At 41.7% G+C, this 22,148-nt stretch overlaps 1 protein-coding gene across 1 annotated transcript in view; it reads left to right on the forward strand.

Annotated features, from left to right (window-relative positions):
• Positions 1–11,615, forward strand: part of GHRHR (growth hormone releasing hormone receptor) — a 43,615-nt gene extending 32,000 nt beyond the window's left edge. Inside the window, exons 10-14 of the mRNA XM_073329681.1 lie at positions 203–272; positions 1,642–1,733; positions 2,178–2,307; positions 3,876–3,917; positions 10,507–11,615. Coding sequence (XP_073185782.1) covers positions 203–272; positions 1,642–1,733; positions 2,178–2,307; positions 3,876–3,917; positions 10,507–10,632 — 460 coding nt within the window. The 3' untranslated portion in view covers positions 10,633–11,615. The remainder of the gene's footprint in view (positions 1–202; positions 273–1,641; positions 1,734–2,177; positions 2,308–3,875; positions 3,918–10,506) is intronic.
• The last annotated feature ends 10,533 nt before the right edge of the window (positions 11,616–22,148 follow it).

The raw sequence follows: 22,148 nt of genomic DNA on the forward strand, positions 1-22,148 counted from the left end.
CTTGTAGGATAATATTTATGGAACCTAGACTCTACAAAGCCAAGTTGCAGGGGTTTGGATAGCTCTATTCTTCTATTCTATCTTAAAATGAGGCTGTAATAGGTCTGCTCATAATTCCATTGACCCTAATGTGTGCTTTCTCCATGTAACCGTATTCCAGTGACCATGTATATCTATGTTAATTTAAGTGCTACTTTTCCAGATGCTGGGATATTAACCAAGGCTCGCCTTACTGGTGGCTAATCAAAGGACCTATTATCATTTCTGTTGGGGTATGTGTGATATTTCTCAGTTTGGAAACGTGAATTGACAACAAAGAGATTATGGGGGTGGGCAATGGCTTAAAGTTTGAATACTAATACCTGACCTTCCGAAACTGTAGCATTGATCCTCTAAAGGGATTATCCCTTTGTGCTAAAGATGAGTGCTGCTGAATCTCAGAGAAAATGCTTCTCCCTAAGTTTTCAAAGATTTGTCATTCCCATTGAAGTGAATGGGAGTAGTTTGGTGGCTGACGCTCCCAGAAGCGCTTTGACAATGCAAGGTTTGAACTAGGAGTCCAGATCCAGGAAAGCATTTAAGCACACACTTAAGGAGAAGCACAGGGATAGTCCTACTGAATTTTGTTTCCACTCTAAGCTGATCATGGCAATTACAGCCCTGGAGCTGTGCATTTACTGGGGATTCATAATTGGTTAGGGTTAATGGGACATGATGCACAATTAATTGCAATTGGTCATTAATCCCTAGGAAATATATAAAATAAACAGGTAATATGTGCAGTGCACCAGGCTGGAATTAAAGCCACTGCATTTGTGTGGCTTAATTGGATGGCAGCACCAGCTGTGCATAAATAAGGGTTGTTGAAGGGGGCTCGTCTGCAGGATAGAGCAGTATGAATGCAGAATCCAAAAATGACAGATCGTTATCAGCTTTATTCTGCTGTGAGGCAGTTTTAAAATGCTCTACACCTCCACGTTTTGGCTCATTGCGTTTGACTGACATTCCTGACTAGGTGTGAATGCCATACAGGCAAGCAAGGAATGTATTTTTCTGCAATCATCTAATTAACTCATTATAGGTGGATAAAATGGAATTGCAATGTCTGGGGAGAGATGGGCATCATTAGAGCAAAGCAGCCATTCGCCATCACCTGAAAGATTGATGGATGCACATAATACATGGGATGCAAGGACAAATTCACTGCTGGTATAAAATGGGCCAGCAATGTTGGTTTGAATGGAGCTGTGACAAATTACACCAGCAGAAAATTTGACCAGTCAGCTCTAAAGGTATCAGCCATAGTTTAGTACAACAACGATCATTGTCTCAAACCAGAAAAATTAAAGAGTGCTGCAAACAATAAAGAAATGATCGATTACTCCAGGGACTAACAAATATGGTTGCTTAATAGAGATGGTCTTCCAAAGAAGACACAGCAGAATTATATACAATATCCTTAGGGATACTTTGTTGCTGTCTCTTTAAGATGGGAAGTTTCCTAGTAAGGCTGGTTTCTTGTACAGCTCCCACTGTATCTGCAGTAATGGCTAGCAATTATTTAAGTCACAATATACTTTTCACAGGAATGTTTGGTAGTAAAAGGTAACAATCTTCTTTCTTCCAAAAAAATGGAAACAGGTCAACTTTATCCTTTTCATCAACATCATCAGAATCTTGCTGAAAAAGCTGGACCCGAGACAAATCAACTTCAATAATTCATGTCAGTACAGGTAATCCAGTGTCACACACATTGTGAGCAATGCTTCCGGCCGTGATATTTTCCAAATGGTGCAGCTGAGTCAGAAATTAAGGGATATGCCCACGACCACAGATAGAGTCACTTTCAGGGTTGGAACTCGGGGTGCCTGGCCCCAGTTCTGTTGTCAAGGTCACTAGACCAGGCATCTCTCTGAACAGCACTTTTATTCATTCTTGTTCAAGCATTAAGAATACCAAAAATCACAGCAAAAAAAGATTGGTTATGTGGTACCTCCACTCCAGCCAGAAGCATTAGAAATCTGTGCCCACCTTTGTCCCAGCAGATTTGAAATATATATACCCTTTTTAACCTGTTGAGCATCACTCATTACTAGAGAATTTCTAGTTCAGCTGTCCTCATGCTCTTCAGAAGAATGATATTTATTTTTTTGGCCTCTTCTTATTTCCTGCCCTAGACGTCTCTCAAAATCGACACTGCTTCTCATTCCGCTATTTGGGACACATTACATTGTCTTCAACTTCCTCCCTGAATACACCAACCTGGGAGTCCGGCTATATTTAGAGCTCTGCATTGGATCTTTCCAGGTAAACCTGTTGAAGTATTGCAGCAGTGCACGTGTTCCATAGCTTGTCTAGCCTGAATAGATATCATCCTTTCTGTGCACATTCAAGTGGGACTGTGATCCAAACTCAGTCACGGATGCCACTTCATTGAAGATGGTGGAGTTGCACAGAACTTTACCCTCTTTGTTGCAGTGGCCAACCTGTGGTGGGGTGACTTAAACCTCCCCGGTTAAATCCTACAGAAGATCACCCAGTGGCTATACACTGCTCTGACAGTGTATAAGCCTTTAGACAACCACACCAGGCCAGGGCAGAATTCCCCAATGCAGGAATCAACCCTATACTGCACCCATGGCAGACCCCAGAATAGGAAGTGTGCTGGTGGCATTGAGTGCTAGGACATTCTGGGCAGGTGGGAGGCTGCCATAACTTAGAGCAACCCCCAGGGCTGCTCTGATTTACACTGAGGGCTGTTTTGATTCCCTGCATTAGTTCAGGATCTGGGCAGCACAAAGGTGCTGAAAGCCCCTCTCTTTGCCCCACCCTTCCCCTGACATATGTTGCAAACCCTGCCCCAGGATGTCAAGTGGCTATAGTCACTGAGCTCTTCCCTCGTTGCCTTTTGACTTGAAATGCGGCTTTCCACGGGTCAATAACGATTCCACGGCCTCTTCAGCTGCTGTAAATCAACAGAGACCCATGAGCTATGCGGATTTACACCAGCTGAGTATTGGACCCGTAGTGTTCACAAATTCCAGCCCAAATACTTACATTCTTCCTGTCTAAACTCACCCTGAGGTTTCAGTCCCTACTCTGAATTTCAGTCTTTGGGGCTGTCAGTCATCATTAAATTATCTTGCAATGTAAGAAAAGATACTAAAAGGGTCAGACTTTCAGCTGGTGTAAATTGGCATAGAACAACTGATTTCAATGGCACAATGCAGATTTACACCAACAGAGGATCTAGCCCAAATGTTTCCTAAAACTCTCTAGGGCTTGATTCTGCTCTAAGCTGTTGGACACCAGGTATCACTCTAGTGTTTTCACTGGAGTTTTTGTTTGGCGTAAAACTACTGTATGTGAGATCAGAATCATGCCCGCTCTGTATAATATTAATGCCATGCAGTGTGCTATAGAGATAAAGCTAGTGATTTGGTATTTAGAGAAATTATAAAAATAAAGCTAAGCAGTGACTGGAAAGCAATATGATCCAGAACAAACACAGTCTCCCAGTGGAGTCCAGGGTGCTTTTTGCTGATTTACACCTGCTGAGGATCTGGCCCACAACAGATTTGGAAGAGCTGTAATTTTGACTACCATGTTGCAGCTATATGGCCAAATTCATTCTTGGTGGAGCTTCACTGGACCAGATCATCAGCTGGTGTAAACTGGTGTAGCATCACTGATTTCGATGGCGGGATACTAGTTTACACCAGCCGAAGATCTGGCTGATTAGCTGTGAAACTAATTGAGCTTAGAATATTTTACGCTCATGCCAATGCATAGGATATAGGAGTATCATCACAGACTGATTTAGCGGAAACAGCTTTTCAAACCTGTGCTATCACTTAACTGTTTTGCTTCTTCAGGGATTTATTGTAGCCGTTCTGTACTGTTTCCTTAATCAAGAGGTAAGAGAACTACATTCTCTTCTTCATTATTGATTTAAATGAAAGCCATATAGAGTTAATACCTAATTTAACAGTGGCAGGTGATCAAATGTGTTAGTTTAGCCCGGTTGCCTAGTGACATGGGAGTTAATGCTGCTGAATATCTCCTTGAAGTATCTTCGTGAGAATGAAGCCACCTAGTGGGCAGAAACATTGTTGCTATTTTGTCCTGAATATAATGGAAAATTATTACCATCTCTGTTTATTATTATTTATACTGTGACAGGCTCAGCAATGAACCAACACACGTATGTGCTGGTGATCTACAAACACAGAATAAAAAGAAGGTCCATACCCCAAGGAGCCAACAGATTTGTATTAAGCTGGAAATAATGTCAACTTTAGAGAGATTGTTTTACAAAAGGTAGATCATGCCAGACCAACTTGATCTCTTTCTTTGAGAAGACAACCAATTTTCTAGACAAAGAAATGCAGTAGATCTAATCTACCTGATTTTCAGTAAAGCATTTGATACAGTTCCACATGGGAAATCATTCATTAAATTGGAGAAGATGGGAATTAATACAAAAATCAAAATGTGGGTAAGGAACTGGTTAAAGGGGAGACTACAGTAGGTCATGCAGAAAGGTGAACTGTCAGGCTGGAGTGGAGAAGCAGTCTTGGGACCAATCTTATTTAACATTTTCATTAATGATCTTGGCACAAAAAAGTGGGAGAGTGCTAATAAAATTTGCGGAGGACACGAAGTTGGGAGTTATTGCCAGTATGGAGGAGGACCAGACTATCATATGAGAAGATTTGGATAACCTTGAAAACTGGAGTAATAGAAATGGGATGAAATTTAATAGTGAAAAGTGCAGGATCATGCATTTAGGGATGAACAAGAATTTTTGCTGTAAGCTGGGGATGTATCAGTTGGAAACGACAGAGGAGAAAGACCTGGGTGTATTGGTTGATCACAGGGTGACTATGAGCCATCAATGTGGTGCAACCGTGGAAAAGGCTAATGCAATCCTAAGATGCAACAGGTGAAGTATTTCCAGTAGAGCTAAAAAAGTATCATTACCATTGCACAAGGCACTGATGAGATCCCATCTGGAATACTGTGTGCAATTCTGGTCTCCCATGTTTAAGAAAGATGAATTCAAACTGGAACATGTGCAGAGATGGGCTACTAGGATGATCAGAGGAATGGAGAATTTACCTTATGAAAGGACGCTTAAGGAGCTTGGCTTGTTTAGCTTAGCCAGACAAAGACTGAGGAGTGATATGATTGCTTTCTATAAATACTACAGAAGGAAAGGAGTTATTAAAGTTAAGGGCTAATGTTGGCACAGGAACAAATGGGATATAAACTGGCCATCAACACGTTTAGGTTTGAAATTAGATGAAGGTTTCTAACCATCAGAGGAGTGAAGTTCTGGAACAGCCTTCTGAGGGGAACAGTGGGGGTAAAACACCTCATTGGCTTCAAGACTGAACTTGATATGTTTATGGAGGGGGTGGTCAGATGAGGTTGCCCACAATGACATACAGCCATCAACAACTGCTACTAGCTAATATTTCCAACGGCCGGAGACAGGACATAAGAGGGGAGGGCTCTGAGTTATTACAGAGACTTCTTTCCCAGGTGTCTGGCTGGCAGGTCTCGCCCACATGCCCAGGGTCTAAATGATTTCTATATTTGGGGTCAGGAAGGAATTTTCCCCCAGGTCAGATTGACAGAGACCCTGGGGGTAGGGTTGCATTCCTCTGCAGCGTGGAAAATGGGTCACTTGCAGGTTTAAACTAGTGTATATGGTGGATTCTCTGTAACTTGAAATCTTTGAGGACTGCAGTAACTCAGCCAGAGGTTCTGGGTCCGTTGCAGGAGTGGGTGGGTGAGGTTCTGTGGCCTGCCATGTGCAGGAGGTCAGATGATCATGATGGTCCCTTCTGACCATAAAGTCTATGATTGTCAAATACACATAATGTTCAGTACAGGTAGTTTTCACTATGCTCTCTAGCTTTGACAACATTTCTTTAGTGTGATATATCTATTTCCAGTCTTCATACTAAGCACCACATTTTGCTGTCACTCAGACATGCATTGTAATACAGGTGTGTAATACAGATGCTGAAAGAATCTGATATTTATGTCCTGGCTTCAGTCACATGACATGAGTTAATGTTACAAAGATTATACCCTGTCACATAACAAAGGTCAAAATAAACTGAATCTACTAAGAATGGCCACACTGAATTAGACCAATGGTCCATCTAGCCTAGTATCCTGTCTTCTGACAGTGACCAATCCCAGATGCTTCGGAGGAAATGAACAGAACAGTACAATTATCGAGTGATACAGCCTCTGTTGTCCAGTCCCAGCTTCTGGCACTTAGATGCTTAGGACATCCAGAGCATGGGGTTGCATCCCTGATCACCTTGTGTAATAGCCATTGATGGAGCTATCCTCCATGAATTTATCTAATTCTTTTTCGAACCCAGCTATTGTTTTGGCCTTCACACCATCCCATGGTAACGAGTTCCACAGGGTGACTGTGCGGTGTGTGCAGTAATACTTCCTTTTGTTTGTTTAAACCTGCTGCATAATAAGTTCATTGGGTGACCCCCAGTTCGTGTGTTATCTGAAGAGATAAATAACACTTCCTTATTCACTGTCTCCACACCATTCATGATCTTATAGATCTCTATCATACTAGTTTTTCCAGATCATCACTGGTTACTGCTATTAATCATATAGTGATTTAGTGCCAACAAGGATTAGAGCCCAATTGTGCTAGGCATTATATAAATATAGAGTAAAAGACAGTCAATCTCCAAAGAGCTCATAATTGAAATAGACATGACAGACATAGGGCAGGAGACTGGAGTATAATGTACAAAGAGAAACAGCAGAGTGGGTGGTATGCAAATGACACATTAATGCCAAAATTGTTTTCCAAAAATTCTTTGTGTGGGACTTTAGCTATTGTGGGATAAGCTAAATATGGAAACATAAAGGAAAGGAGGGGGGAATAGATGGGAGCGGAGAGGTGGGGGGAAGGAAGAAGGAGAGCATGGTGGATGGGAGGAGTGAAGCTGAGGTGAAGAGATTGTTAGGGAATGGGTGGGCGAGTGGGGTTTGGAGCAAACAGACAACCAATAGAGGGAAGAAAACATCTTGAGTGAAAATGACAGATAGCAGCCAGATGACATCATCCAGGTCTGCCAGTCCCTGCTGCAGCACCTGCCAAAGCTGCTTCCATGTCTGCTCCTGGCTGGCTGACAAGAAGCCCAGAAAGCAGTAATGGATCCAGTCCAGAACTCTGGCTCTGAATCCCTTACAACACTGGGAAAGTTTGGATCAGAGTCTAAACTTAGTGGCTTGGATACCTCTACGAGCTGGAGAATCCACCACATCTCGAGTTGTTCCAATGGTTAATTACCCTCATTGTTACAAAGAAGTTGTGCCTTCATTCTAGTCTTAATTTGTCTAGCTTCAGTTTCCAGCTATTTCGTCTAATTGTTTTTTCTGCTAGATTAAGGTCTACTATTAACGATCTCTTTCCCCATGTAGGTACATGTAGACTGTAATCAAGCCACTTCTTAACTGTATCTTGAGTAAATGGAGTAGATTGAGCTCCTTAATTCTCTCACTCTAAGCCAGTGGTGGGCAACCTGCGGCCCATCAGGGTAATCTGATTGTGGGCCACGAGACATTTTGCTGACGTTGACCATCTGCAGGCATGGCCCCCCGGTAATTCCCAGTGGCCACGGTTCGCCATTCCTGGCCAATGGGAGCTGCGGGAAACAGTGTGGGCCATAGGGACATGCAGGCCGCCACTTCCTGCAGCTCCCATTGGCCGGGAATGGTGAACTGTGGCCACTGGGAGCTGCAGTGCGGTGGGAGGGGGGAGGGAAGGGGGGCGTGCCTGTGAATGGTCAACATCAGCAAAATGTCTCACAGCCCGCAATCAGGTTACCCTGATGAGCCCCATGAGGCCCACGGGCCGCGGGTTGCCCACCACTGCTCTAAGCCATGTTTTCCAGATCTCAGATAATTCTCGTAGCTCTTTTCTGAACTTGTTCCAATATTTCCACATCCTTTTTGAAATGTGGGCACCAGAACAGGACACGGTATTCCAGGGATGGAATCTTCCTAGCTCCTATGAGGCAGAGAAGGGTGCCCGCTCTGTGGGAGCTGAAGATGAGAAAGAGAAAACAAGCAAGAGCAATTTACACATGCACACAGAGATGTGCTCCTCATCCCCAGCACAAGCTTTGAAAATTGCACAGTAGGAGCTTCTTAAATGGCACACTCCGGTGGAAAGAGTTGTGTGTTAAACCTCTATCCTGGTCATCGGAAGCTCAGAGGAACACACTGTGTTGGGAAACATGCATGGTTATTTCATGAATAGCTTTAAAAATGTTTTAATTAAAACTGTATGGCAGTAAAAGCAACTAGAATAGCATGCCAGTAAATATGTACCCACTAATATCAGTTCTCACATAAGCCTTGTCGATACTAGATGTTCAATACTAGATTTCTACCACTGACTGAGCTCCAAAAGAGGTAGTAATGGTGGGAGCATTTGTGTTAAGCTCCCTTAGACTGCTGGCATTTTTAACCAGGGTTTCATCTAGCACTGTTCTTAGCATTGTGAGAGAGGCAATGCGAGCCAATAGATAGCACCCTAGGCTGGGATAGTGGAGAGCTGGGTTCTGTTCCCAGCTTGGCCTGCTAGGTGATCTTGGGCAAGTCACATCACTGCTCAGTGCCTCAGTTTTCCTATTTGTATAAAGGTTAACGATACTGACATCCCTTATAAAGTTTCTTGAGATCTACTCATCAAAAGTACTATGTAAGTACTAGAGATTATTTTTGTTGCATGACTCACTGGTTGAAATGCCAGCAATCCATCTATATTAGCACCCTACTATTCTTAGCACCACTGGTGGATCTAGGCGGGGAAAGTTTAAGGAAAATGTTAGTGTAGACACAGCAATATGTGTTGTGTGCAATTCACCATTAAGGTGTGGTTCTCTGTCGCCCTCTAATGGGTGAACTACATAGTGGTTTATAAGTCTGATACTGGCTTTGAGTTAACAGACCTGAGTCTTTTAGCTGAGACAGTAGATGCTCACACTCTGAGGTCCAATTGTATTATTTATTATTTATAGGTAGTGCCCTGGAGCCCCTGTTGTGGACTCAGGCATTACATATGCAGTAGGCTTGAACTTGGGAGGGGGGGGAGATGAGATTGATCTAAGCTACGCAACTTCAGCAATGTGAACAATGTAGCTGAAGTCAACGTACGTAGATGGACTTACCATGGTGTTTTCACTACGGTGAGTCGACTGCTGCCGCACCCCAGTCGACTCTGCCTGCGCCTCTTGCCGCTGTGGAGTACCGGAGTCGATGGGAGAGCGCTCGGGGATCGATTTATTGCTGCCGGCCGATCCAGCGGGTAGTGAAGACGTACCCTAAGTGTTCATTTTAAATGGAAGAAGTGTGCCTTTTATTCATTGGTTAGATACCGTGCACAGAATCAAAAGCAATTGTCACAGTCAAATGGGTATGCTATCAAATTATTAAAGGCAACATGAGCTAGTGGTCTGAGCATGGAACTGGGAGACATGATGCCTGAGTTTTAATCCCATCTCTGTCCATCTAGGTGTTTATTATTATGTATTATTTTATAGCCGTTCCTGCAAGCCCTAAAGCTGATCTGCTAGGTGCAGTGCAAACATCGTAGATGTGGTCCCTGTCACAAAGGCTTTGAAATGTGTCTGACATTTTTCACTCTGATCTACTGTGTGACCTTGGGCAAGTCACTTTGGCCATCTCCTCAGAGGTATTTACGCACCTAACTGCCATTAAAATCAATCGGAGTTAGTCATCTAAATATCTTTAAGGATCTGGGCGTTCACCTCTTTGAAACAAAGGGATAATAATATTTAACTTATCTAACTCCCTCCCTCCTAGGAATGCTTTTTATTTTGTATGATGCTTAGATGGTATTATGCATGCTGCAAAAGGTCTGATGCTGCAAAAGGTATTATCACAAATTAAGTTGTCACTTATTGTATAACTACTGGTTGTGTTGGTCTGTTTTTATAGTTCGAACTGCAAGACCAAAGTTTTGGTAGTACTTTATTTGCATTATGAGAAGAAATTTATTTTAGAAATTCAGTTACAAAAATGCAGAACAGCTTCAAACTCATTTTAAAATTACACTTTGTTTTAAATCAGAAAGAGATGTAAAAAACTCACACACTTAAAAAAAATTCTTCATTTTTTTAAATTAGAAATGTCGACATTTCAACATTTTAAAAAATGTTTCTAGCTCTGTAGTTGGCTGGAAAATATGCAGTAAAAATCACACTGAGATTTTTTTCCATTTTTTATTGTGAAATGTCATTAAAATTGTCACATTTGAAAAATGTTGACTAGTTCTCATGACAAACGTTCCCTAGGGGGTCCATAACATATGTACTCAAGTTGGGTACCATGAACGTACCTGTCCAAGCCTCCTCTCACTGGGCTCATTTGGCATAGAGATGAAATCAACCTAACGGACCACTAACATCTTCTTTCCCTTTTCAGGTGCAAGCGGAAATTGGCCGGAGATGGCATGGGAAGAGCTATGGACTTATGCCAATGTGGAGGAAGAGGACGAGGTGGACCATGCCATCTAGTTCTGCGATAAAAATGACTACCTCTGTGTGTTAGGGACAGGTGCTGGACTGGGAGCAATGGTGTTTAAGAGCCCGAATGTGATTTAGGGACCTGAATTTAAATCATCTGACTGTAACTTAAAATGCCTGAGTGAATTAGAGAAGACTAATCCAGTTCTGTCTAGTTCCATAGAAATTCCCCACACCAGACCTCTACAGAAGTTTATGAAGTTACAAGCATCACAGCATCAGATCAAACACCAATTGGCTGCTAATATAATTCTTTTCATGCGTATCATTCGAGGCACAGCAACAGAATCATAACAGCAACACCCTCCTCTTCTTGTGTCCATATCTGAACTATTTTCATGGACTACACATTAAAGCACATCAACTGAGAGCTCACCCAAAGTATCCTAGAGTGACACCATGAAAGTGTCAGATCTGGAATGCACTACCAGCCTCTTCAAATTTTGGGAACTGGATTCAGACTGCTGGCTGTGAATCAGTAGACTAGCAAACAAGAAACAGAATGCCTTTTGAACCTACAGCACAATGTTATCAGTCCCCTCATAAGTAAGGAGATTCAGAGTTAAGGCGAAACCCAACTATAGCCTGAACTCTTGATACTGTGCAAAAGCTGTTTCCCAAATTATGGTCCGTGCACCACAAATAATGTGTCTTGGTAGCCGACAAGTGAAACTTTCTGAGAATTAAGTAGTAGGAAACTGAGCTGTTGGAGGAAGATGATTCCATGAGGGTGGTGTTTTATGAGAAATTGGGCTAAGTAACTAAAACAAGCAGGGAAACCAATGAAGCTGCCCTTTGGAGAAAGAGAATAGGATAGGCAACGTATTGATAAATTTTAACTTGAGAAGGAAAAGCAATGAGAATAATAGAAAGAACAGTGAGTAAGAAAGTGGGAGATGTTTGAGAGAGACAAAAGAAGAAAATGAATGAGTATGGGAAGAGACTAGAGGTGGTCAGGAAAGTATTGTTTTTCCCTGTGAAAATTTTTGACAAAAATAAAAGAAATGTTCACTTGCCAAAAATTTTCTTCTTGATTTTTCAGGCTTTCGTCAAAAAAAAAACACAAACGCTATTTTTTTTTCAGTTTTAAACTGGAAAAACAAAACCTTTTTTTTTGACAAAAATTTGAATTTATTTTGCAAAGATTTCTGTTTTTTTTGGAAAAGCCATTCTCCATCAAAAAACAAAAAAAGATTTCAATAGAAAATTTTCACCCACTTCTAGAAGAGAGTATAATAATGCATGATACAAGAGCTGGCTCTTACCAATTAGTACATGCAAATAGTAGCATGAATGCAGATTTTTCCACAATAGCATCTGCTCTCAGAGGAACATATTGCCTTAAAGACTGTGGGCCAGATCCTCAAAGGTACTTAGGCTCCCAGTGAAAGTTAGGAGCTTAAATATCTTTCAGGGTCTGGGCTACATGTCTGTTCTAATGTCCTTGAGCACTTGAAATAGCAGGGACATAGGAATTGTGGGGCTCAACTACAGAAGGGCCAGGTGACTTAAGTTCTTTCTTAAACAGCTTTGGCTGGTTTTGCTCTCCATTGTCGTCACACTCATTTGGGAGCTTGGGAATCAAAGTGCATTCCCTATCTTTGTCCTTTTCATTGAGCTTTCCCAAATGGGTGCTGGAGTCTGGGGAGAGAGCGATTATTATCAGTGAACTTTTCGAATAGGAACAGCACGTTTCAGAAAGTGGGAAGGATAAACTTTAGTGAAAGATGACGGGCGAGAGGTCAATCAGCATCCATCCAGTACCTTTGGGCATTCCGCTGGGCTTTAATCTCAGCAGTTTAAACAACAAAAATTATCATATGGCAGAGAGAGGAGTGGCCTTCCCCTTTCTTGTGTGGTAGCCTGATACAGGTAATTCAATGGGATGGGTTGATCTTCCATGGACAGATCCTTCCCCTCCCTTGTGGAAGTAGGGGTCAGTCTCTTTGCCACTGGACCCCACTCTCCTTCCTCTAACCCACAGGCCTGCCTTCTGCACTAGGGATGGGGATGGAGACTGGGGGGGTGCACAATTCCCAGCTGTGCAGTGACTCCCAGGAAAATATAACACATGTTGGCTCTCCTCAATATCTCTTACACAGAGCTGGGAGACCCCCTTCCCCTACCCACATAGATCCTGTGGGCACTTTGGTGGGTAGCACCTATAATTCATGTTGATCACATGAATGTATGTGACCCAAGGTGAAATGAGGGTTTTCCAGCAGTCAGGGCCTTATATAAATACCTATAAGAGTTGAGTGATGTAGTCAATGTGTATTAGATTGGAGGCATTGTAAGATTAAACCCTCAAGGTAATTAATTGAGTTTTCACTCCATACACCAGGAATTATCCAGCCTCAATAAGATTATTCATTTTCACATGATTGAGTAGAAAGAGTTTTTGAGCTACTGAGGTTTTAAAATTAATCTTCAAGTTGGAAATGTATCCCCATAGAGCACATAGTGTCACCACATTGAGAAAAAAGAGAATGAGACTGAGGGCAAATAGAAATCTTTCTCGTACTTATGAGATCATTCTATGTTTGGTGTTGTACGTTTCTAAATGTGCGATGTCATTTTCCGTGTTCCCATGTCGTGACCAGTGATATTACATATGGTGTATCAGGACACAGATAACTGTTGAATTTTTTGTCCTCAATTTTTTCCATTGTTTGTAATCCTGTCTTGGAAACCTGAAAATATTTACTTCACACGAACGTTCTCTTCTCTCAATTGGTTAATGATTTTTGTCCCTCCCGAGTGCTATTGGATCTTATCTGAAAAGGACATGGTAGTTTTATAACACTACACATTAATACATGGACTTAATCAGTCTAAGTATTTGTGTTTCTGTACGAGCCTGCATTATGGGTTGAATCCAAAGGCCAGTGATGACAATGGCTCTCTTTCCAACTGACTTCAGTGGCCTTTGGCTCAAGCTTTATGCCACTAAGGTTTGACTGTGCTAAAGCAACCTGATAAGAATCAACATAATGAAGGCTAAAACAAGCAGGTGGTGAAGGAAGCATTATTTTCAGAAATGTAGTGTATCATTCTCCTCACCTCCACCCAAATAAGGGTTCTTTGGTTTGTGCAAGGCTCTGCCATCTCCTAGAATGCCCTCACGTTTCACTCCACTTTATTCTTTCTGTGATGCAGCCCATGACTGTGGTACCGGGATAAACATCCAAATTTACTTTTTTTGAGTTAAAGTGGAAAAGCTTCAGACCATAAGCCAACCTCTGTGGGTTTGTAGGAAGAAACTTTCCCTCAGGACAGTTTATCTTATCACTGCCTTCAGGGCTTCTTGTATTTTCCTCTGAAGCATCTAGCGCTGACCATTGTTGGAGCTACAGTACTGGACTGGATTGACCACTAGGATGATCTGGTATGGCAGTTCCTGTGTTTGCATTTTCACTCCAAATGGGTTACTTTTCAGGCAAAAACATTCAAATGTAAATTTTGAAATTCAGACTGTTGCTCACAGACAAAAGCGAGAAATCGAATGCTCACCTATTTGCATGCAACACCAGCCATTTCATGAGAACATAATGAAACACACTATATCTGTGGCACAAAAAACACCCGCAAATGAAAGTACCATTTTTCCTCTCATTTCAAGAATTTCTCCGTGAGTCTCATTTCTGTACATAACTGTTAGCAGGCACAAAAGAGAATGAACTTGCTCAAGAGAAGCAGATATTCTCTTGCTGTTGTTTCCTCTTTTAAATGTCAGTAACCGAACTCAGGTTTCAGAGGAGCAGCTGTGTTAGTCTCTATCCGCAAAAAGAAAAGGAGTACTTGTGGCACCTAAGAGACTAACAAATTCATTTGAGCATAAGCTTTCATGAGCTACAGCTCACTTCCTCGGATGCATGCAGTGGAAAATACAGTGGGGAGATTTTATGTACACAGAGAACATGAAACAATGGGTGTTACCATTCACATTGTAACCAGAGTTATCAGGTAAGGTGAGCTATTACCAGCAGGAGAGAAAAAAAACCTTTTGTAGTGATAATCAAGGTGGGCCATTTCCAGCAGTTGACAAGAATGTGTGAGGAACAGTGGGGGCGGGGGAGGAATAAACATGGGGAAATAGTTTTACTTTGTGTAATGACACATCCACTCCCAGTCTTTATTCAAGCCTAATTTAATGGTGTCCAGTTTGCAAATTAATTTCAATTCAGCAGTTTCTTGTTGGAGTCTGTTTTTGAAGTTTTTTTTGTTGAAGAATTGCCACTTTTAGGTCTGTAATCAAGTGACCAGAAAGATTGAACTGTTCCTCACACATTCTTGTCAACTGCTGGAAACCCTCACCTTGATTATCACTACAAAAGGTTTTTTTTCTCTCCTGCTGCTAATAGCTCTCCTTACCTGATCACTCTTGTTACAGTGTGTATGGTAATAACCATTGTTTCATGTTCTCTGTGTACATAAAATCTCCCCACTGTATTTTCCACTGACTGCATCCGATGAAGTGAGCTGTAGCTCACGAAAGCTTATGCTCAAATACATTGGGTTAGTCTCTAAGGTGCCACAAGTCCTCCTTTTCTTAGTAACTGAACTGTTTCTTTGGATTTAGTGGTGTGAATTTTCTCCATCTCTTTGAGGTAATTTGTCAGTAGACTAGCAGAGAATTTCCTGAATCTGTACTTGTTTAACAAAGGAGTTGTGCTACTAATTCAATATGCTTTAATTGTAATCTTAATGTCTGTTATAATACAGACAAACATGACATATCACAAGGTTCGCCAATGTAACCTTGATTAAAAGGTGTTACCTAGAATAAGAAATTAAACTATTTTTTACATTTGCATTTTTACATTTTACAATTTTTACCTTTTTTGTTTTTTGGAAAGGGAGTGAGATTTACTGTAAATTCAGATAGTCCTGAGCTGGCCTAACATTAAGAATTTTCCAACATGTGTGTGCTTACTATACCACCCAGTTATGTTCCTCCAGGTTCTTGGCTTTCATATGCAGTCAAAAATTGTATGACAAGTGAATGGAACTGGAACTCCTTCAGGCGATTATACTAACCACAACTGTTGTCTCATTGTAGCTCAAAATGAAGCTAGAATATAAAATTGGACTATGACTGTGGCAAATCAGGCCCAGTGAGTCTAAACTTTTACACGCTTATTTGTGTTTCTAGTGGGAAGAAGAAAAAAACTCTTAAAAGACATATTCTGACTTTCTACAGCCAGAACACCTGGAGCTGTGATCCAATCATCTCACAAGCTTTTTTCTGCTTTCATGAAAAATCCCAAGCTTTTCAAGGCTGCTGTAAGAAGTGGCATATCTCTCTGTCAGTACAGAATCAGTGATCTAGCGACTTTTTGTGACACCCATGGGCTGTGGGAGATCTACTGAAATTGTAAGCTCTTGGGTCAAGGACTTTATCTTCTTATCTTTATGTCATGTTCCTAACTATATAGATAAATAACAATACTAATAATTATCAACAAATAGCAGCTTTGGGAGCACTGTGTAGCTGAAGACCCCATCTTCAATTAATAGCTGAGAATAAATGTCCTGTTGTAGCATGTTGAATCTGTGTTCAGTGCATTAAATTATTCATCCAGGTAGCATTTTCTCTTGTTCTCTTGTCTATTATTCTGCCCTCAGACTTTTGGGTCCTCTTTGTTCATTTAGGCAGCTCCATTAGTTCTGCTATATATCCATATTCGAGATTCTGTTGCTGCCCTTCATTACAGTAAGTGAGCATCTTGCTTGTCAAAGCACTAGCCATGGCAAAGTGCCTAGCACTATGCTTATTTTTATTTTATTATGGCAGAACCAGCACAGAGAGGGAAAGGTAACAAATTCAAACCAACAAAAAAGTGAGGTTACAGTGTAACGCCAACAGACCCCGCTCGTCGGTGGGTGGGATTGAACCGGAGCCTCTGGAGCTTAGTGCATGAACTTCTACCGCATGAGCTAAAAGCCAACTCGCTCTTAGCTAAGCTGTAGAGCAAACTCATTAATCTCTCTCTCTAAGTGATCTCAGTGCCGCTAGATGGGACAGAACACCACACCCAGGAGGTGTGTGGGTTGCATACTTCGCTAGCTAAGGAAGCGCGTCCTGAGCTTCAGAGACTTCCCAATTGAAATCCTGGATGAGCCCCCACTTGTAATGCTGACAGACCCCGGTCGTCAGCAGGCAGGATTGAACCGGGCACCTCTGGAGTTTAGTGCATGAGCCTCTACCACAGGGACTGGCAACCTTTGGCATGCGGCTCGTCAGGAAAATCTGCTGGCGGGCGAGGATGGTTTGTTTACCTGCAGCGTCCGCAGGTTCAGCTGATTGCAGCTCTCACTGGCCGCGGTTTGCTATTTCAGGACAATGGGGGCTGCGGGAAACGGTGCGGGCCGAGGGATGTGTTGCCCACCACTTTAGCAAAGCTTTTGATACGGTCTCCCACAGTATTCTTGCCAGCAAGCTAAAGAGGTATGGGCTGGATGAATGGATTATAAGGTGGATAGAAAGCTGGCTAGATCATCAGGCTCAACGTGTCGTGATCAATGGCTCCATGTCTAGTTGGCAGCCGGTATCAAGTGGAGCGCCCCAAGGGTTGGTCCTGGGGCTGGTTTTGTTCAATATCTTCATTAATGATTTGGAGGATGGTGTGGATTGCACCCTCAGCAAATTTGCAGATGACACTAAACTGGGAGGCGTGGTAGATATGCTGGAGGGTAGGGATAGGATAGAGAGAGACCCAGACAAATCAGAGGATTGGGACAAAAGAAATCTGATGAGGTTCAACAAGGAAAAGTGCAGAGTCCTGCACTTAGGACAGAAGAATCCCATGCACCGCTACAGACTAAGGACCGAGCAGCTAGGCAGCAGTTCTGCAGAAAAGGATCTAGCGGTTACAGTGGACGAGAAGCTGGATATGAGTCAACAGTGTGCCCTTGTTGCCAAGAAGGCTAACAGCATCTTGGGCTTTATAAATAGGAGTATTGACAGCAGATCGAGGGACATGATCATTCCCCTCTATTCGGCATTGGTCATCTGGAGTACTGTGTCCAGTTTTGGGCCCCACACTACAAGGAGAATGTGGAAAAATTGGAAAGAGTCCAGCGGAGGGCAACAAAAATGATTAGGGGGCTGGAGCACATGACTTATGAGGAGAGGCTGAGGGAACTGGGATAATTTAGTCTGCAGAAGAGAAGAATGCAGGGGGATTTGATAGCTGCTTTCAACTACCTGGTAGGGGGTTCCAAAGAGGATGGATCTAGATTGTTCTCAGTGGTACCAGATGACAGAACAAGGAGTAATGGTTTCAAGTTGCAATGGGGGAGGTTTAGGTTGGATATTAGGAAAAACATTTTCACTAGGAGGGTGGTGAAGCACTGGAATGGGTTACCTAGGCAGGTGGTGGAATCTCCTTCCTTAGAGGTTTATAAGGTCAGGCTTGACAAAGCCCTAGCTGGGATGATTTAGTTGGGGATTGGTCCTGCTTTGAGTAGGGGGTTGAACTAGATGACCTCCCTTCCAACCCTGATATTCTGTGATTCTATGATTCTAAGGTGCCACCAATGGACAAAGGCCCCTGCAATGGCAGGGAACTGATTAGTGAAATATGCCCAGATGATCCTAGCAGGTGAACTGTACTCCCTGATGCAGAGGAATGTGAACCTCCCCATGCCCGATCCCCGCCGATCTCAGCTGTGGGAAAATCCCTTCCCAACCCCAAATCTGGCAGTCAGTTTGACCCTGAGCATGTGAGCAAGAGATACCCGCCAGGCATCTAAGAAAGGGGATTCTTTATACCACCTCACCGCATTGGTCCACTCCATCCAGTGTCCCATCTCCAGCTGTGGCTAACCTCTGATGCTTCAGAGGAAGGTGAAAAATAACCTCAAAGTACGTCTGACCAATTGAGCATCAGGGAGAAAAAATCTTTCCTGACTCCTGCAGGTGACTGGTTAAAGCTCTGAAGCATGTGATTTAATTATAATCATGGGAGTAAAGGTGCAGCTTCCTATGGTTTTATCCAACATATAGAGAGGGTCAGCACTATCTTACCCAGTGAAATCCCCATAAGTTTGTAGGGGATTGGTGCCAAAAAGTGTAGCTTTTCAGTGGTTCTGTCTCTACTCTTAACAGCCACCTCTCTTCCATGACAACATTGCAGCAAATACATGGAGTTTCCTCTGACATAGTTCTGTGGGGTCAGAAGTATATTGGTTTGACCACTCTCCCTACAACAGGCAAAAGAACGGGCATTCCACTCTTTACATCCCCTTCAAATAAAAAAGTAGAAATGGGCCCAAACCACAAGTGCTTAAGGAATTTTTGGTTTATTCTCTTATGAGTCCGTTAGTAAAATGTGGATGAGACACTGGGTTTAGACTTTAGACTCCCTCAATGTTTAAGAGTCTCTGGGTCATTTGGTGTTGTTTGTAGCTATCTCTGTATTTTTAAAAACAGAAACTCCTGTGTTTGTAAATTAGGTAGATTACAACAAAGGACCACCCCAGCCAAACACAGTAGCCAGTGCTATCCTTAACTCTGAAGACCCTAGTTCTCAGAGAGTTTTCTGAAAATTGAAATTGAATGAGATCAGGCAAGCAGAATCTACATCTGCTTTGACTGTCAATTATATCTTCATATGGAGTACCCATCCCAAGCTGCACTCATAGTGTGTCAAACTAAGAGGCTAATATGATATCCTCAAGATCAATGACTGCATAATTACTACAAAGAGCATAATGCTTTTAATCAAAACTATAAACCAATCTAAATGATCTGTCCCCAAAGTCTCAGTACTGTTTGTTGATGAACATGATCTCATAAAAGCTTTCGAAAAATTATAGTTATTGTATAATGTTAAAAAAAGAAAGTAGAAAGAGAGATTTTTATTTTATGTAGCAATAGGATTTGTCAAGCATTTTACAGTATATTAATAGTAAATGCTATATATCTTAATGGTAAGAACCATACGTATGTATATTAATGTCTCCTAAATTTTCAACAATTTCAAGAATATATGTATAGTAAATGTATGTATATGTATAATATAATATAGAATGGATCTCTGTTCCTTTACTTATCACATTGACTTTATAAGTGACACTGATTTACCTACTCTTCCTCTATGTTTGAAATGTTATTTGTTTGACAGAAATATTGGGCCTTGTTCTCATTTTCATGTAAAGTATATGTAAATACACTTTATGTATAAACATAACTTGCACCTGTTTGATGGCCCTTTTGTACTGTAAAGGGGCCTTTGCATAATTATACATGCATATTTAATATACTTTGCATTGCAGTACAATATCTGGGCGCCAGCTATATACAAGCCTCCTCAAGACAGGAGCCATATGATGATGAATATGTTGGTTGTTGCAAGTTCTTTCTGTACTTTTGTTCTATTTCTTCTTCTGCCAACTTCCACCCATTTTGGCTGCCAAACCCGAGATCCCCTGGGCCTGATTTTCAGAATGGCAACTGAAATCAAGGCACCCTCTATCAGTGGCCACTTCTGAAAACTCAGCTCTAAATGCCTCTTGGTTCTCCTCTGTTGTACTGTGACCTGTGTTACACAGAAGGCTACATAATCATAAGAGTTCTGGCCTTAAAATCTATGACACTAGAGAGAAAGCAATGTTCTTTTTCCAATTTCCATTGTAGCTAGGCTGAATGGGCACATGTTTACAGTGTTTTAGGAAAATTACTCTTTTGTTCTAGCAACTCACCTATTATACCATACACAACAAGTGCTCACTTAGTTTAATCAAGTAGTTCACAGTCACTGCGAGCCAAAGCTATATTTCTGGCTGCATCTCTCCCTAACTGAACTTTTATAACATACATTATTCTCAATAACCACTGCACTGCCCGATGACTGCTATAATGTAAACAGAACAATTTAGCTGCACACTTACTGCATTGGCAGGCTGGAGTCATTTCTCAGGTTAGCTCTTGTGCTGCCTTCTCAAGGCCAGTGAGAATGACCACCCTTCAGTGCGGGGAAAGTAATAATGGACTGAACAAACAAAAGAGAACACAGAACCCCATCTGTTTTGATGATGGAAGGTCACTTGATCTTCTGCCTGCATGAAGACAGAAACAAGTGATCTCTAAAGAGAAAAGCAAAATTACAGGAAAATAAGTGGGTTTGACACAATCTTACAAAAGCAAGAGAATTCCTATTTTAAAGATTTCCCCAATGCTACTGAGAGGTCCTGTTGTGTGTGCAGATGGGGGAATGATTTTGTCCAAACCTTTTTATGGCTGAAAAATGCAAACGCGGCAACATCTGAACATTTTATTCATTCTTATCAGTTTTGCCAAGTTGTTTCAGTTGAAAACAGCCTAAAAAAAACCCATCCCAAAATCATGGTGTTTTGTTTCAACCTTTGTGAAACGAAAAGTTTTGATGTTTTGATTCCAAATGACTTTTCATTTAAAAACTTCTGTTAATTGTTTTTTTTTTAAATCCCAATAAAATATTTTAAAATGATTGAAAGCAGAATGGAACATTTCAATTTTATTCAACTGAGGCTTGTCAATTGACCTGCGATACCATTTTTTTTGACATTCGAATTATTCAAAAATTTTAAAAAATATATTTTTGGTTCGACACAAAATGAACCCTCACCCTTTTTTTTTTTTTGAATGACCAGCAAACCAAAATATATTTTTTTCTTCCAGCTCTACCTGTCTGTAGATTTGGGGGATGGAGTTAAGGCTGGTGATCTGTAGACGGGCCGATGACACTGGGTAACAAAAGCAACGTTGAATGTCATTATGCATGGAGCCGAGGTGCTTTTTGGAAATAGATGCTTTATTCAATTAATAGACTGGATCCAAGAACTTTCCGAGCTTCTAGCTCCCTATGTAGCATCTCACCCCGCAACACCTGGGGCTGGTGGTGCCTGGAGGACACAGAATGGTATCTTTGCCACTGTGGACGTTGGACGATGGAAGGTCCCCCTTTTGGGTCTGAGAATGACTACAGAACCACTTTCTTTTTTCAGATGGATGGTGCTTTAATTGGTAGTTCTGTGCTCAGTTTAATTGTTGTTTCGATACTTTTTTTAGTTCTTTAATCTTTATATTTTATACGACAAAGATCCTGGATACGTTGTGTATAGATAGGCACGGAGTATATTCAATGCATTCTTTTGACTGTTACTATTGTTTTATTTATGTAGATCTGAAGAAAAAAAAACCCACTCAAAACCAATAAGCGCCTCTCCCACTAGATGGCAGCAGGAGACCTTAACAGATAGTCATTCAATCTACAACTTGCTCCTATTTTTGACTCTTTCTCTTGACACATAACTATTAAGATGTTCCTTTCGAAGGATGAATTGCTTGACTTGCTTTCCAGAGAGTGGTTCAAAATACAAAGGAATTCCAGCACCAGTGAAATCCGCTGTCCATCCTCCAGCTGGGATGCTAATCCCTTTCCTTTCTGCCTCCCTTAGGTCTCTGCAATGATTGTGATGGCACCGAGAGATCTCCTCAGTGGGTTATAGCTTCACAGCACAACGATTGCTATTTCCACTGGGCGCCATTGTGTC

The sequence above is a fragment of the Lepidochelys kempii genome, chromosome 2 (genome assembly GCF_965140265.1).
Source record: "Lepidochelys kempii isolate rLepKem1 chromosome 2, rLepKem1.hap2, whole genome shotgun sequence".
Taxonomy (NCBI): Eukaryota; Metazoa; Chordata; order Testudines; family Cheloniidae; genus Lepidochelys; species Lepidochelys kempii.